Source organism: Mustela lutreola, chromosome 8 (assembly GCF_030435805.1).
Source record: "Mustela lutreola isolate mMusLut2 chromosome 8, mMusLut2.pri, whole genome shotgun sequence".
NCBI classification, from domain to species: domain Eukaryota; kingdom Metazoa; phylum Chordata; class Mammalia; order Carnivora; family Mustelidae; genus Mustela; species Mustela lutreola.
Window position 1 is genome coordinate 3,948,784 of NC_081297.1, and position 13,207 is coordinate 3,961,990.

Here is a 13,207-nt window from a genome sequence, read left to right on the forward strand (position 1 = left end):
CCGCATCGGGCTCTCTGCTCAGCGGGGAGCCTGCTTCCTCCTCTCTCTCTCTCTCTCTCTGCCTGCCTCTCTGCCTACTTGTGATCTCTCTCTGTCAAATAAATAAATAAAATCTTTAAAAAAAAAAAAAAAAAAGATACAGGGTGACGGACTAAAAACACAAGACCGATCCATCCTCAGACCTAAAGAGGGCTGCAGACTGAAAGGGACGGAAAACAGTTCTCATGCAAACAGAAGCGAAAAGAAAGCTGGGGTAGCAATATTTACACCGGATGAAATAAACCTGAAAGCGAAGACCGCAACAAGAAACAAAGGACATACATAATCACGAAGGGAAGGAGCCAACAGGAAGATGTGATCACAAATACTTAGGCACCCAACACAGGAGCGCCCAAATACACAACACAGTTCATAATACAAGGGAACTAACCAAAAATACAACAATAATAGGGGATTTTAACACCCCATTGACATCACTGGACAGATCACCTAAACAGGAGATCAATAAAGAAACAATGGTGTTGAATGACACACTGGATCAAATGGACTTAACACAGAGATCCAGAACATTCCACCCTAAAACAGAATACACATTCTCATTAAGTGCACATAGATATTCTCCAAAAGAGATTACATATTAGGCCACAAAACGAGTCTCTACAAATTCAAAAAGGTCATACCAGGCATCTTTTCTGATCACAACTATGAAACCGGAAATCAACTATAAGAAAAAAATCTGGAAAGACCACAAATAAATGGAGGTTAAGTAACATGCTACTACACAATCAATGGGTCAACCAAGAAATCAAAGAGGAAATTAAAAAATACATGGAAACAAATGGAAATGAAAACACAACAGTCCAAAATCTCTGGGATGCAGCAAAAGTGTTGTTTTTTTTGGGTTTTGTTTTTGTTTGTTTTTTAAAGATCTTATTTCTTTATTTGGAAGAGAGAGAGCACAAGAGGGGAGAAGGTCAGAGGGAGGGGAGAAACAGACTCCCCTTGGAGCTGAGAGCCTGATGCAGGACTCGATCCTGGGAGTCTGGGATCGTGATCTGAGCTGAAGGCAGTCACTCAACCAACTGAGCCACCCAGGCGCCCTCAGCAAAATTGTTTTTAAGAGGGAATTTTACTAAAATACAGGCCTACTTCAACAAGCAAGAAAAATCTCAAACAACCTAATCTTACACCTAACAGGAGCTAGAAAAAGAACAAGGAAAACCCCAAACCAGCAGCAGGATGGAAATATTAAAGACGAGAGCACAGATGAATAATAGAGAAACTAAAAAAAAAAATAGTAGGACAGATGAAACCAGGAGCTGGTTCTTTCAAAACATCAATAAAATTGATAAAACTTCTAGCCAGGCTCATGGGGGGAAAAAAAAAGGGTTGGGGCTGGCAAAAAGAGGATCCAAATAAACAAAAACACTAGTGAAACAGGAGAACTAACAACCAACATCACAGAAATACAAACATCTATAAAAGGATATCATGAAAAACTATATGCCAACAAATTGGACAACCTAGAAAAGATGAATAAATTCCAAGAAAAATATTAACCAACAAAACTGAATCAGCAAGAAATAGAAAATTTGAACTGACCTATAAGTAGAAACAAAATTGAATCAGTAATCAACCCCCATAAATAAAAGTCCAGGACCAATCAACCTCACAAGTGAATTCTTTTTTCTTTTTTAAAGATTTTATTTATTTATTTGACAGAGAGGGATCAAAGGTAGGCAGAGAGGCAGGCAGAGAGACAGGGAAGCAGGCTCCCCACCGAGCAGAGAGCCCGACGTGGGGCTCTATCCCAGGACCCTGGGATCAGGACCTGAGCCAAAGGCAGATGCTTTAACCCACTGAGCCACCCAGGGGCCCCTCACAGGTGAATTCTATGAAACATTCACAGCAGAGTTAACTCCTATTCTTCTCAAACTTTTCCAAAAAACAGAAGAGGAAGGAAAACTTCCAAATTCATTCTATGAGGTCAGCATTACCATGATACCAAAACCAGATAAAGACACCACACACACACACACACACACACAGAACCACAGCCATCATCTCTGATGAACATAGATACAAAAATCCTCAATAAAACATTAACAATCTGAATCTTACAATATATTTAAAATAGTCATTCGATGCCATAAAGTGGGATTTATTCCCAGGATGCAAAGGGTTCAACACTCACCAGTCAACCCACATGCCACACTGCATCGGTACGAGGAAGGATAAAAACCTTATGATCCTTTCAAAAGAGGCAGAGAAAACATCTGACAAAGTACAACATCCATTCATGATAAAAACCCTCAGCAATGCAGATTTAAAGGAAACAACTCAAGGTAGTAAGAGCCATCTATGAAAAACCCACAGCTAACATGATACTCAACTGGGAAAACCGGAGAGCTTTTCCTACGGGTCGGGAACACGACACTCTCGTCACTGTTACTCACTGCAGCACGGCAAGTCCCAGCCACAGCAAGCAGACAAGCAAAACGAGTACCAGGCATCCAAATTGGGAAGGAAGAATTTAAACTTTCACTGTAGACGACATATTATGTACAAAAAACCCTAAAGACTCCACCAAAAAACTACTAGAACTGAATTAATTCGTAAGACTGCAGGATACAAATCAACACGCAGAAAGCGGTTGCATTTCTATGTGTTAATAATGAAGCAGCAGAAGGAGAAATGAAGGAAACAATCCCGGGGCCCCTGGGGGCTCAGTTGTTAAGCATCTTCCTTCAGCTCAGGTCATGATCCCAGGGTCCTGAGATCGAGCCCCACATCTGGCTCCCTGCTCAGCGGGAAGCCTGCTTCTCTCTCACTCACTCCCTCTGCTTGTGTTCCCCTTCTCGCCATGTCTCCCTCTGTCAAATAAGTAAATAAATCAAAAAAAAGATTTTATTTACTTATTTGACAGACAGAGATGACAAGCAGGCAGAGAGGCAGGCAGAGAAAGAGGGAAGCAGGCTCCCTGCCAAGCAGAGAGCCCGACGTGGGGCTCGATCCCAAGACCCTGGGATCAGGACCTGAGCCGAAGGCAGCGGCTTTAAACCACTGAGCCACCCAGGTGCCCCAGTAAATAAAATCTTTAAAAAAAAAAAAAAAAAAAAGGAAAGGAAAGAAAACAATTCTAATCATAACTGCACCAAAAAAACCCAAAAACATCCAACCTAGGAACAAACACAACCAAAGAGGTGAAAGACCTGTACTCTGAAAACTATAAAACTCTTGACAGGGGTGCAATCTTAGGCTACAAATTTCAAATCACACATTTTTGAGACAACACAGTTATCCACCCAGGGAAAAGAGGATACAACACAGTTGATTTTTTTTTTCCTTTTAATACGCTGCTGTTGGAGCTGAGACACAAGATAAGGAAACAGACTGGTGGCTGCCACGGCAGGGGTGGGCGAAATGGGTAGAAAGGCTGCAAGCCCCCAGCTGCAAGCTGAGTAAGTCACGGGGACAGCACGGACAGCACGGTGACTGTAGTTAACAACAGCGATCATATATTTAAAAGTTACGAAGAGAACAGATCTTAACAGTTCTCATCGTAAGGAAAAAACCATTTCTAACTATGTGCAGTGACAGGGTTACCTGGATTTATTGTGGTGAGCACTTCACAGTGTATACACGACCCAAATCATTTTATTGTACCCCTAAACTAGCAATGCTGTATATCAGTGATATCCCAATAAAATAAACACACCTGACCTCGGGAGCTATTATCTTAAGGATCCTTTAAAAATGTCCACTCGATGGTTTAGAGAGTGGCGTTCCCATAACAAGTAGCAGCCCTGGCATCCGGACAGACACTGGTCTCTAAATGCCTCTGTACGTGGTCACAGGACTCCTTGGAGAAGGAAGCAGCTACCAACCTAGAGCAGGAGGAGCCTGGATTTGGGGCTGGAGGCACAGAAACCAGTCACTGAAAACTAAGACAACAGAAGACAAGAGGAGCTTAAAGGAATTCCCTTGGGACACAGCTAAAATAATCTGAGCATTAAAGAAAGAAAAAAAAATAATAAATCAACCAAAGTTGCCAGAATACCAACCCAGTGATGGCCTGTGTCTACAGGGAGAAAAACAGAGTTTACAGAATATATGGGCCTCACACGGATCAAACATACTTTGGGGACTACGGAAAATCTGTATTTGCAATAAGGAGTAGGTGCTTTCACGCACGTGTCTGTTTAATGTGAATATGGTATCATGTCACAAAATATGCCTCAGGGCCACGAATTTAAATATTAGAGGTAAACCACCATGATGACGGTAATTTCCTTTAAAATATATTGACGACGGATACTATGTGGTGTGGGTATGAAGCTCATTATTCTAGGCCCTGTATTTTTCAGTATGCTTCAAAGTTTTCATAACCAATAGTTGAGTTCTTTTACATTTAAAATAATCCTGAAAAGCTGATTTTCCATCAGTGTTTGACCTATAAATACACACACTGCTGTTTTACTACTAGTAATACCTGCAACAAGGAACCGGTCACCAGGCAAGTATCCCAGGTTCAGTGAAGGGCAACCGCCCTTTCCGGAGCTCTCCCTGGCCGAGACCACGAGCTCTCCGGGTCCCGGGGCAGCCTCAGGAGGGGGCAGCAGCCCGCGCTCCGTGTTAGACACGAGAAAGTGGAGGCGCAGGGAGGGAGTGCACGGCTCCTCCTTCGGGAGGCGGCGTCCCCATCAGGGACAGAAGTTCCTGCTGCAGATGCTCAGAAAGAGCACCCACAGGAGAGAGGCAATCCGCCAGGCCGAGAATGCTCTAAATTCACACAGATCTTTGCAAACAATTCTTTGCCGCACATGAGGGAAGCCGTGCCCTTCGGTGTGTGCAAACGAGCCTACTCTCAATCAACCCACCCTGAGGAAGTGTTACCTGGCGTTACTGGGGTGGTAATGGGTAGCATGGAACTGCTTGAGCTGCTCCCACGTGAGGTCTGGGATGCACAGCGGGTGACCCCCGGAGACCACGGAGTACGTGTGGTCGGGCAGGAGGCGGTTCTGAAGGTGCTGCGAGAATATCCTCTCGTTGTCCGTCTTCAAAGATAAACAAATATACACGCGTATGAAAAACAAGGCCCCCTGCTACGTTACGGTGCAACAAGTTACTCACATTCTGGACGCACACCCGTGACACCCTGTGTTCCAACTGCGCAGTGGAAAGCAAGGTGGTCCTTGTGGATCCTGCCGAACAGAGCGCGCCGCTCCTTCACTATCTCCGCGGGGCCCAGAGACCCGGGGGCTCGCAGGAGAAGGAAAAACTCTGTGCGGTGAGCGTGGGCCACCAGCAAAAACGCAGCTGAGGGCGGGGGAGGGAACGCGCAGACCAAGGAAACAGGCACAAGGGTCCCTGTCCTTGAGCTGCAGGGAGGGTCCCACAGTCTCCTGGAGCAAGAGCGGTCACTCTAGCTTGAGTTTCCAGAAGGTGCTGGAAGAAAGGAGGCCCCAATCGAGTAGCCCCATATGTCAGGGCAGGACTCCAAAGTCAGAGGAGCTGGGCGGATGGGCCCAGCGGAGAGGTTCTCAAACTGCCGGGTCTCAAGATCCTTCCTACTCTGAAATATCAGCGAGGCCCCCAAAGAGCTTTGGATGACATGGGTTTCCTGATTACACAGGTGTGTGTGTACACGTAATTTTTCCACATTAGAAGTTAAAGCTGAGACCTTATAAAACATTACTTATGCACTCATTATCTTAACCCATCAATGTTAACAAATATTTTTTTGGAAACTTTCTCAGAACAAATCAGAAATATTACTGAGCAGAACAGCACTGCTTTGCACATTTTGCAAATCTCCTTAATGTCTGGCTTAAGGAACGAGCGCGGTACACTATCTGCTACTGTATCCTATAAAGTATTACAAAACATGTAACACAGGCTTGGGGAAAGCCCTGAATGAGAAAAAAAGACAAGGTCTTATCACTGTCATGTTAACAGTTTCATCTCACAGACCTCCACGGACCACATGCCCGGGGTCCCTCCCCACAGCTCCAGAGCTGCCACCTGCCATGAGACTGTGGCCCTCTTACTGTCCAATAGCTGGTGCTCACTGCACTGTCTCGGGCTAGCTCAACAATTCTGACATGAGAAGCTTATCAAATGACATAAAACAATATCCGCTGTCTCCCAGACCAATTTACATCCCGATATTTTACGAAGATCTTTGTAACAGTTTTAAAAAGGAAGAAAAACAAACAAACTCACAAACACTCCCTTCATTTCATTAAAGACGACTCCTTTAAAGGTCAAGGGTGTCTGGGGGTCTTTCGGATTCTCATGTTCTAGTCGCCATCCTTCCTGCCTAAATAATGATAAGTAATTACAGAATGATAATAACTCTAATACTAATGTCCAAATCAATTAATCATTACGCACCAGAAATCCAGTTCCCGTAAGCATGGGAAAAAGGTTGCATCCAAATACACAGACAGGAGATTCTGGAAGTCCTTGGGATTTTGTGTGGAAAATGGGTACAGAGTATAATCGCTAGCTGGGTATAAATGAAAAGATTTTAAAAATTCGACAGATTCCCAAAGGAATGAGCCACATCCAGTCCCATGCCAGGCCCCCACCCTGAACCCTTACTGTCCTGGGCAGGCCTGGCTCGGCGTACGTGGAAGGGCCCCAGCCAGCCATGACCTTACACACCTACACAGCGGGCCTGACCCGCGGGTGCGGCCAGAGTGCACCAGTTACCTGGAGGCCTGGGCACTTCTCTACATCCAGCAGCAGCCCCCACGCTGCCCGAGCTCCTGGAAATCAACTCAAATACCGCGGCCACCATGTTCACATGTGGTGCCCAACTCAAATTTCATAACAAGATTTCCAAAGGATTATTAATTTGATCTTGCCCAGAAAAAGATCAGAGACCTCTTCCCTAAAACTGGTTTTTACAACGCGAGCAGGATTCCACTTCCAGCAGCTCTGCAGCAGACCAGAGGACAGGGCACCTGCTCTGGCCTCTAGGAGGCCGGGCCGCCGCGCACGCCCGCTTACCTGTGAAGGCGTTCATGAAGGTGGACAGCGACCGATTGAGCATCTTGAAGAAGGGGTCTCTGCACGGGTACTTCTGAGAGCCACACAGGACAGTGTGCTCCAGCACGTGCGGGACGCCAGTGCTGTCCGTGGGGGTGGTGCGGAACTGCACGCTGCGGCCACACGGGAGAAGCAGGTGAAGGCTCAGGCGGACGCCCGAGTCCGACCCCGCCTGCCCTGCCGCTCACGGCCACAGCCTCCCCCCACAACGCAGAAAATCACTAATTCAGACTCAGCTCTTACTCTAGGCAGCTGAGGACATAAACTCATTTCACCTTTTCCTTTGTTTTCCGGGATGTGGTCAGTAAAACTAAAATGCGTGCAAACAGGGATCTTAAGCTGCCTAACGTCTGGCAGACATTCTAGGTGGAGCCAGTCCGGGACGCGTCTCGCGATGCCCACACACCTGAACAAGTTGTTGGTGTCTTCTCTGGCCAAGTGCAAGTACTTCGCTCCTGTGCCATCATGGTGGAGCTTCACTGCGGTCAGGGACAGCTCAGGGATGGCCGTTACCTGCATGAACAAGAAACACGCGAGCAGCTGAACTCAGATGGGAAGGCCTTCGACACAGGTATGGTCACACCGCAGGCCCTGGCCTGTGCATCTGGTGACAGCAGGGAGCCGACACGTCAGCAGAAACTACCTTGTTTAAACCTTGAATCTCACAAACGGGCCAAGTAAGACCCATGTACATGACCATCCTGGGTGCCTTAGTCTTCTGCACACCTGTTATCGGCTACACAGTCTGTGAGTGGTTCCTGGGGAACCCGGGGGCGGGGGAGCCTCACTTCCATCTGCAGACGGAAAGGCTGAGGCTCGGAGGAACGGTGAGACAGGGCGCAGACCCCAGCTCTCACATCAGGCTGCGCCAGAGGAGCCCTGCTCTCAGTTGCCAGGCCTGCAGCCGGCCTCCTTTTCCGCACGTCACGGCACGGAAGCTCCGGATGCCGGCAGGTGCTGGAGCGGGCCCACGGACTGGGACTGACTGTGCCTCACCTGGCTGCTGCAGTTCCGAGGAATGCCCCGGGGTGTGCCGGGGTATCACCTTACCTGCTCCTACTGGGAGGGTCCAAATCACCTCCAGTACAAACAAAGCATCCTGACCCCTGGACAGTGGTCTCCTAGCTATGCAAGCCTCCCGAGACCTTGTGGGGTTGTTGGCCCTTAGAAAGTGCCGTATCGTCCCACTACGCCAGGGTCCTCTCCCCTTCAATCACAAAAGTGCATCACTGCGACAGCCACACTGTTTATCAAACCCCACTCTTCAGAGACTGCGAAGGTATCTCGTCTGTGCTTACAAAGCAAGCTACCAGCGGGGCAACATTAGAACTCGGTGTCCGACCGTCTTGTGGGGGCCTTCTATGCAAATGACATTGCTTAAAGAGGGCTGCAATGTCTGCTTAGTTTACAAGTGTTAAATTATCTATAGCTAAGAGTTGACTTTGTAAGAGATGATCAATTGTATTTAAAATCAGTTCACACAGTGAACGTCCACCTCCTAACCTCTTGCACGGGAACTACTGGTCAAACAAGGACCATGCTTTATCCGAAGTTTCTGTAATGCTGCGAAAACACAGAAACACAGCTCTGAGGTCCTCCCTGACAGTCACTGTTCTACAGCCAAGCTCCCCTGCTTGGCCTTTAGGGACTTCACACGTGCTCACGTGCTTTCACCCAGTGTCCTGAGTCCCCCGTCTCAAGCTAACCGGCCCTCCAGAAGCCCAGCACAGACTGCTGCCACGGGCACATCCAGGCCTCTGTCTTCCACTTACACACTCCTCCGTTCTCCACGAACCTGACCCTAGACCTCCCCACCCAGCAGAGCACCCTCTCCTCCTGTCTTTCTCTTGGTCTCGGAGCTTCCCCAGAGACAGAGACGTTCCTCATGTCCCCCCTCGTACTGTAGCTGCACTTGTATCTTCTGGACTGTGAGCCGCCTGTCTTCTGAATCTGCTACGAGTGTTATCTACAGGGGCACCTGGGTGGCTCAATGGGTTAAAGCCTCTGCCTTCGGTCCAGGTCATGATCCCAGAGTCCTGGGATCGAGCCCCGCATTGGGCTCTTTGCTCTGCGGGGAGCCTGCTTGCCCCTTTCTCTCTGCCTGCGGCTCTGACTACTTGTGATCTCTGTCAAATAAATAAATAAAATATTTAAAAAAAAGAGTGTTATCTATAGCAAAAGAGTGTTATCTACAGCATTGAAGCTAACAGCTAGTCAGTGATGTGAAATACATATATTTCAATTACTGCATTAAAAGAAAAAGAAACAACATTGTGAATGTACAGGCTCACAAGCTCCTTACTCAGCTCACAAACCAAGTTTTTGTGTGTGGTGCAAACTCAGGTGCTAGGCAAAACGTGACCCGCACAGATGGGGGCCGTCTTAGCGCAGTGAACAGCCACGTGTGTGGACGCACAAACCTCAATGTGTGTGACTTACTTTCTAAAATCTAGAGACATTAGGCTTCAAGGGGTTCAGTTCTTGGAATCCCTTATTTAAGAATCAGGAAATTCTTTCACTTGCAAACTCCGCTCAGTAGAGCCCACGCTGTGAACTATGGGTGGGCCAAGCCCTGGGACAGAGATGCCAACTCCCCTGGGCTCTGGGCTGGGCAACCAGGTGGGCCGCGCTCACCTGGCTCACGGTGAACCCATGGATCCGCTCGCCCACCTCATACTGCTGTGCCCTCTCACAGGCGGTAGCGTCCCTGGTCTTCCGCGCTCGGGGGCTGGCACTGCTGCACGGGAGGAAAGGAACGGAGGTTAGATGCTGCTGCAGGACCTCTGCAGGGCTAACGTGATTGAGCAACATCACAAAAACATTTTCACATGATCAAGACATTTCCAATAAAAATTAAAACTTACATTTACAGATTCCAGAAAACTGATTTCTGGACTCTTTAGTTAAGTTCTTTCAATTTTATGATCTTTATCTCTACTCAGCTAAAGCTTCATATCATCTAATAATTGTATATTCGAAGCCTGTTATGTGTAAATGCTCATAAAGAACTCTAATTACGATACCGATTTTCCTTACCCATATACAAACTCTCATGTTAAAATGATTTTTTGTCTCCGTACAGTGTCACAGTGAACTCCCATTACACTTCTACCAAACCGGTAAAAAGAAAGAAATCTGTCATTGCCAGGAAAGCCTAAACTGCACTTGGTGCAAACAGTAACTGTGGAATAACACGTGGCGTCCTTTACATCAGCAACGATTCACCTGCACACGTGTGCGCCCTGGGGAACGTGCACGCAGCCTTAGCCAGCACACAGCCTTTATGCTGGCGGCAGTCCGGGAGTCCCGACCTCCAGCAACCAGGGCGACCGACCTCAGACCGATAACGCGGGACTCCAGAAACCTGGCCGGACGAGGAGCGCGCGAGGCAAGCAGGTGGGTCCCGTAACGCCGCACAGAAACCGGAACAAGACGCACGACAGGCCCGGTCCGGTCCGAGATCGGGAACGGGGCTGTCGGACCGCACGTAGACGGCAGAACAGAAAGAAACCCGACGGCACGGCCGGGGCCGAGTGACAGGAGCGAGATGGCGCGCGCGGAATAAGAAACAAACGCGCAAAGGAGGGAAAGAGAGTCGGACCAGACTCGGTGGAGAAGGGGCTGATGCGGGCCCTGGGGCGCGGTGCGGGGACGCCGCGGGCTCCGCGCTGGAGCCGATCGCCCACACGCACGGGTCTCCGGAGAACGCGGGAGACGCGCAGGAGGACGTGCACTCAGGGACGGTCCGGGCCACCGAGGGGAGCCGGCGACACGTGGTGACACACTCCCCCAGCTGTGGGACGCGCCTGAACGAGTGTCTAGGCGGCTGCGCGTCACACACACGGCTTCGGAGGAAGATGCGCGCCGACCCGGCACCTGCGGGCCACGCGCGCCCGGGAGCCGTCGGCGGCCGGGACCGCGCGCTCCGAGCTCACCCCCCGGCAGGGCTCGGGCCGGCCGCGCGGGAAGACGGACCCACAGCGCCTCGGGCGCCGGCCGCACCCCCGGGGCCCCGCTGCGGAGCTCCGGCCCCGCCAGGGCACCGCGGCTCCTCCGCGGGCTGCGGCCCCACGCCCCGTGACCCGGGCTCGGCTCCGTGCATCGGCCGGGAACGAGCTTCCCCGCAGCCCCCGCGTGCGACCCTTCCCGGCTGGGTCGGGTCTGTTTCCGGGAACCTCGTCACGCAGAAGCTCGCGCGCTCCTGGCCGCCCGGATTCGGTCGGGGCCGCGGCAGCCGCCGCCGCGACGCCTCCCGGGGTCCGTGACCAACGCCGCGGCCCGACAGCGCCTCGGGCGTCCGAGGGCCGCGGCCACCGCACGGGCTGCGCGGGCCGCGACCGCGGCGACTCCTTCAACGACACGGACCGGAATGCACCTCCGACGACCGCACACGGGGCCACGCACTCCGGGATCGCTGAGGCCGCGGCGCCGCGGGGCTCCCTGGGCCGGGACCCGCCCGCCCACGGGCTTTCCGGGCCGCAGTCGCCAGCCCGGAGCCCCGGACAGGGGCTCCTTTCCTGGGGCGGGGACGCGGTGGCACGGGACCCGTCCGCAAGGCTCCCGGGCTGGGCTGCGGGAGGGGCGGCCGCGAGCCCGGGCTCCCCGGGCGGGGGCGTCGGGGTTCCCCGGGCGGGGGCGTCGGGGTTCCCCGGGCGGGGGCGTCGGGGGTCCCCGGGCGGGGGCGTCGGGGGTCCCCGGGCGGGGGCGTCCAGAGCAGGGTACCGCGGCGCGGCACCGCCGGGCCGGGACACGACCCCGAAGCCTCCGGGATCCCCCCGCCGCCGAGGCCGCCCGTAACGCCTTTCGCCGCGCTCCCTCCTCTGCGCCCTTCCCGCTCCCGCGCGTCTCACCCGCCGCTCAGCCGCCTCACGAAGCCAGGGAGCCAGCCGCCGCAGCGCCACATGGCGTGTGACCACAGCAGCCTGAGGTCGCCGCTTTACGTACCCAGACACACGCGCGGGGGCGCGGGGGGGCGTGACGCACCGGCCGCGACTCTCATTGGTCAGCGCGGACGGCGACGCTCTCTCTAATAGGCTGGCGGGGAAAAGGGTGGGCTCCTGAGGCGGCCGGGCGGAACTCGAAGGCCGCTGGGCACGGGGTGGGCGGGGCGATGGGGGCGGAGCGTCCGCGCCTCGGAGCGTAGGAGCAGGGCAGGGGCGGGGCTTGCGTGCGGAGCCCCGGCAGACACGGAGAGGGGCGGAGCCCGAGGCGGGGCGCCGCTGAGGGCGGAGTCCGGGGCGTGCATGGGGTGGGGCGTGCGCAGTAGGGGCGGGCCTGCGCAGGGAAGGGGCGAGGACTGTGAAGGCGAGGGGCGGGACTGCTCAGGGGAGGGCTAAAGGGACAGTGAAGGCGGGGGGCGGGACTCGCGAGGGGGGGGGCGGGACTGCGAAAGCGAGGGGCGGGACTCTGAGGGATAGGGGCGGGGGCTGTGAGGGCGGAGACGGGGATTGCGAAGGCGAGGGGCGGAGACTGTGCAGGGGCGGGCCTGCGCGGGCGAGGGGCGGGGCCTGCGCGGGCGAGGGGCGGGGCCTGCGCCGGCGAGGGGCGGGCCAACTCAGGTGAAGTGGGTTTCCCTGGGGATGGGGCGGACTCGGGCTGGCCAGGTGAGCTGCCTGTCGCTCTCCTGGAGGAGATCCTGAGCCTGCACCTGTCCGTGGTCGCGGCAATGCCTGCAGGTCTCGGATGCTTGAGTGACAGCGAAGGACGTCGGTCGGGGGTGCGGGCACGCCAGGTTCCTCAGCCCCTGGCTCTGGGGCTTGGTGTGGTTTCCAGGGTCGGCAGGATACCCTGATATCACCCTCCTTACGAATGGTCCCGCTCAGAATGTCCCCAGGGAAACGCAGGACGTCTCCAAGCACCTGCAGGGGTGTTTTGACTCACCGCTTTCCCCGCCTGCTTCTCGTGTCTGGGAAGACTGCACACTTCTAAGCTGTCCACAGTACCCACATGCCCTTTTTGAACCGCAAAGACAGGCTCCAGGAGGGCAGGTCATGCGGGTGGGCCCGCACTGAGACTGTGGGGTCGAAGGGCATCTGGGATTAACCACCCCTGAGCACTGCAGCAGTGGGGAGAAGCCTGGTCCCACGTCTGTCTGCAGAGTCTCAGGGCCTCTCTTTTCTTTCTCCCTCTTTCATCCCCCAGGCCCTCTAGT

The 13,207-nt window shown here is 53.0% G+C and overlaps 1 protein-coding gene across 2 annotated transcripts in view; it reads right to left on the reverse strand.

Annotated features, from left to right (window-relative positions):
• Positions 1 to 12,041, reverse strand: part of PITRM1 (pitrilysin metallopeptidase 1) — a 42,011-nt gene extending 29,970 nt beyond the window's left edge. Inside the window, exons 1-7 of one of the 2 annotated variants that reach the window (XM_059183688.1) lie at positions 11,907 to 12,041; positions 9,691 to 9,793; positions 7,463 to 7,569; positions 7,018 to 7,169; positions 6,397 to 6,511; positions 6,226 to 6,322; positions 4,897 to 5,057 (exon numbers count right to left, since the gene is read on the reverse strand). In XM_059183688.1, the coding sequence (XP_059039671.1) occupies positions 4,897 to 5,057; positions 6,226 to 6,322; positions 6,397 to 6,511; positions 7,018 to 7,169; positions 7,463 to 7,569; positions 9,691 to 9,793; positions 11,907 to 11,959 (788 nt within the window). In that variant the 5' untranslated portion in view covers positions 11,960 to 12,041. Of the gene's footprint in view, positions 1 to 4,896; positions 5,058 to 6,225; positions 6,323 to 6,396; positions 6,512 to 7,017; positions 7,170 to 7,462; positions 7,570 to 9,690; positions 9,794 to 11,906 lie in introns of those variants that run through there. The other variant, XM_059183689.1, reaches the window with a different exon arrangement.
• Positions 12,042 to 13,207: the final 1,166 nt, after the last annotated feature.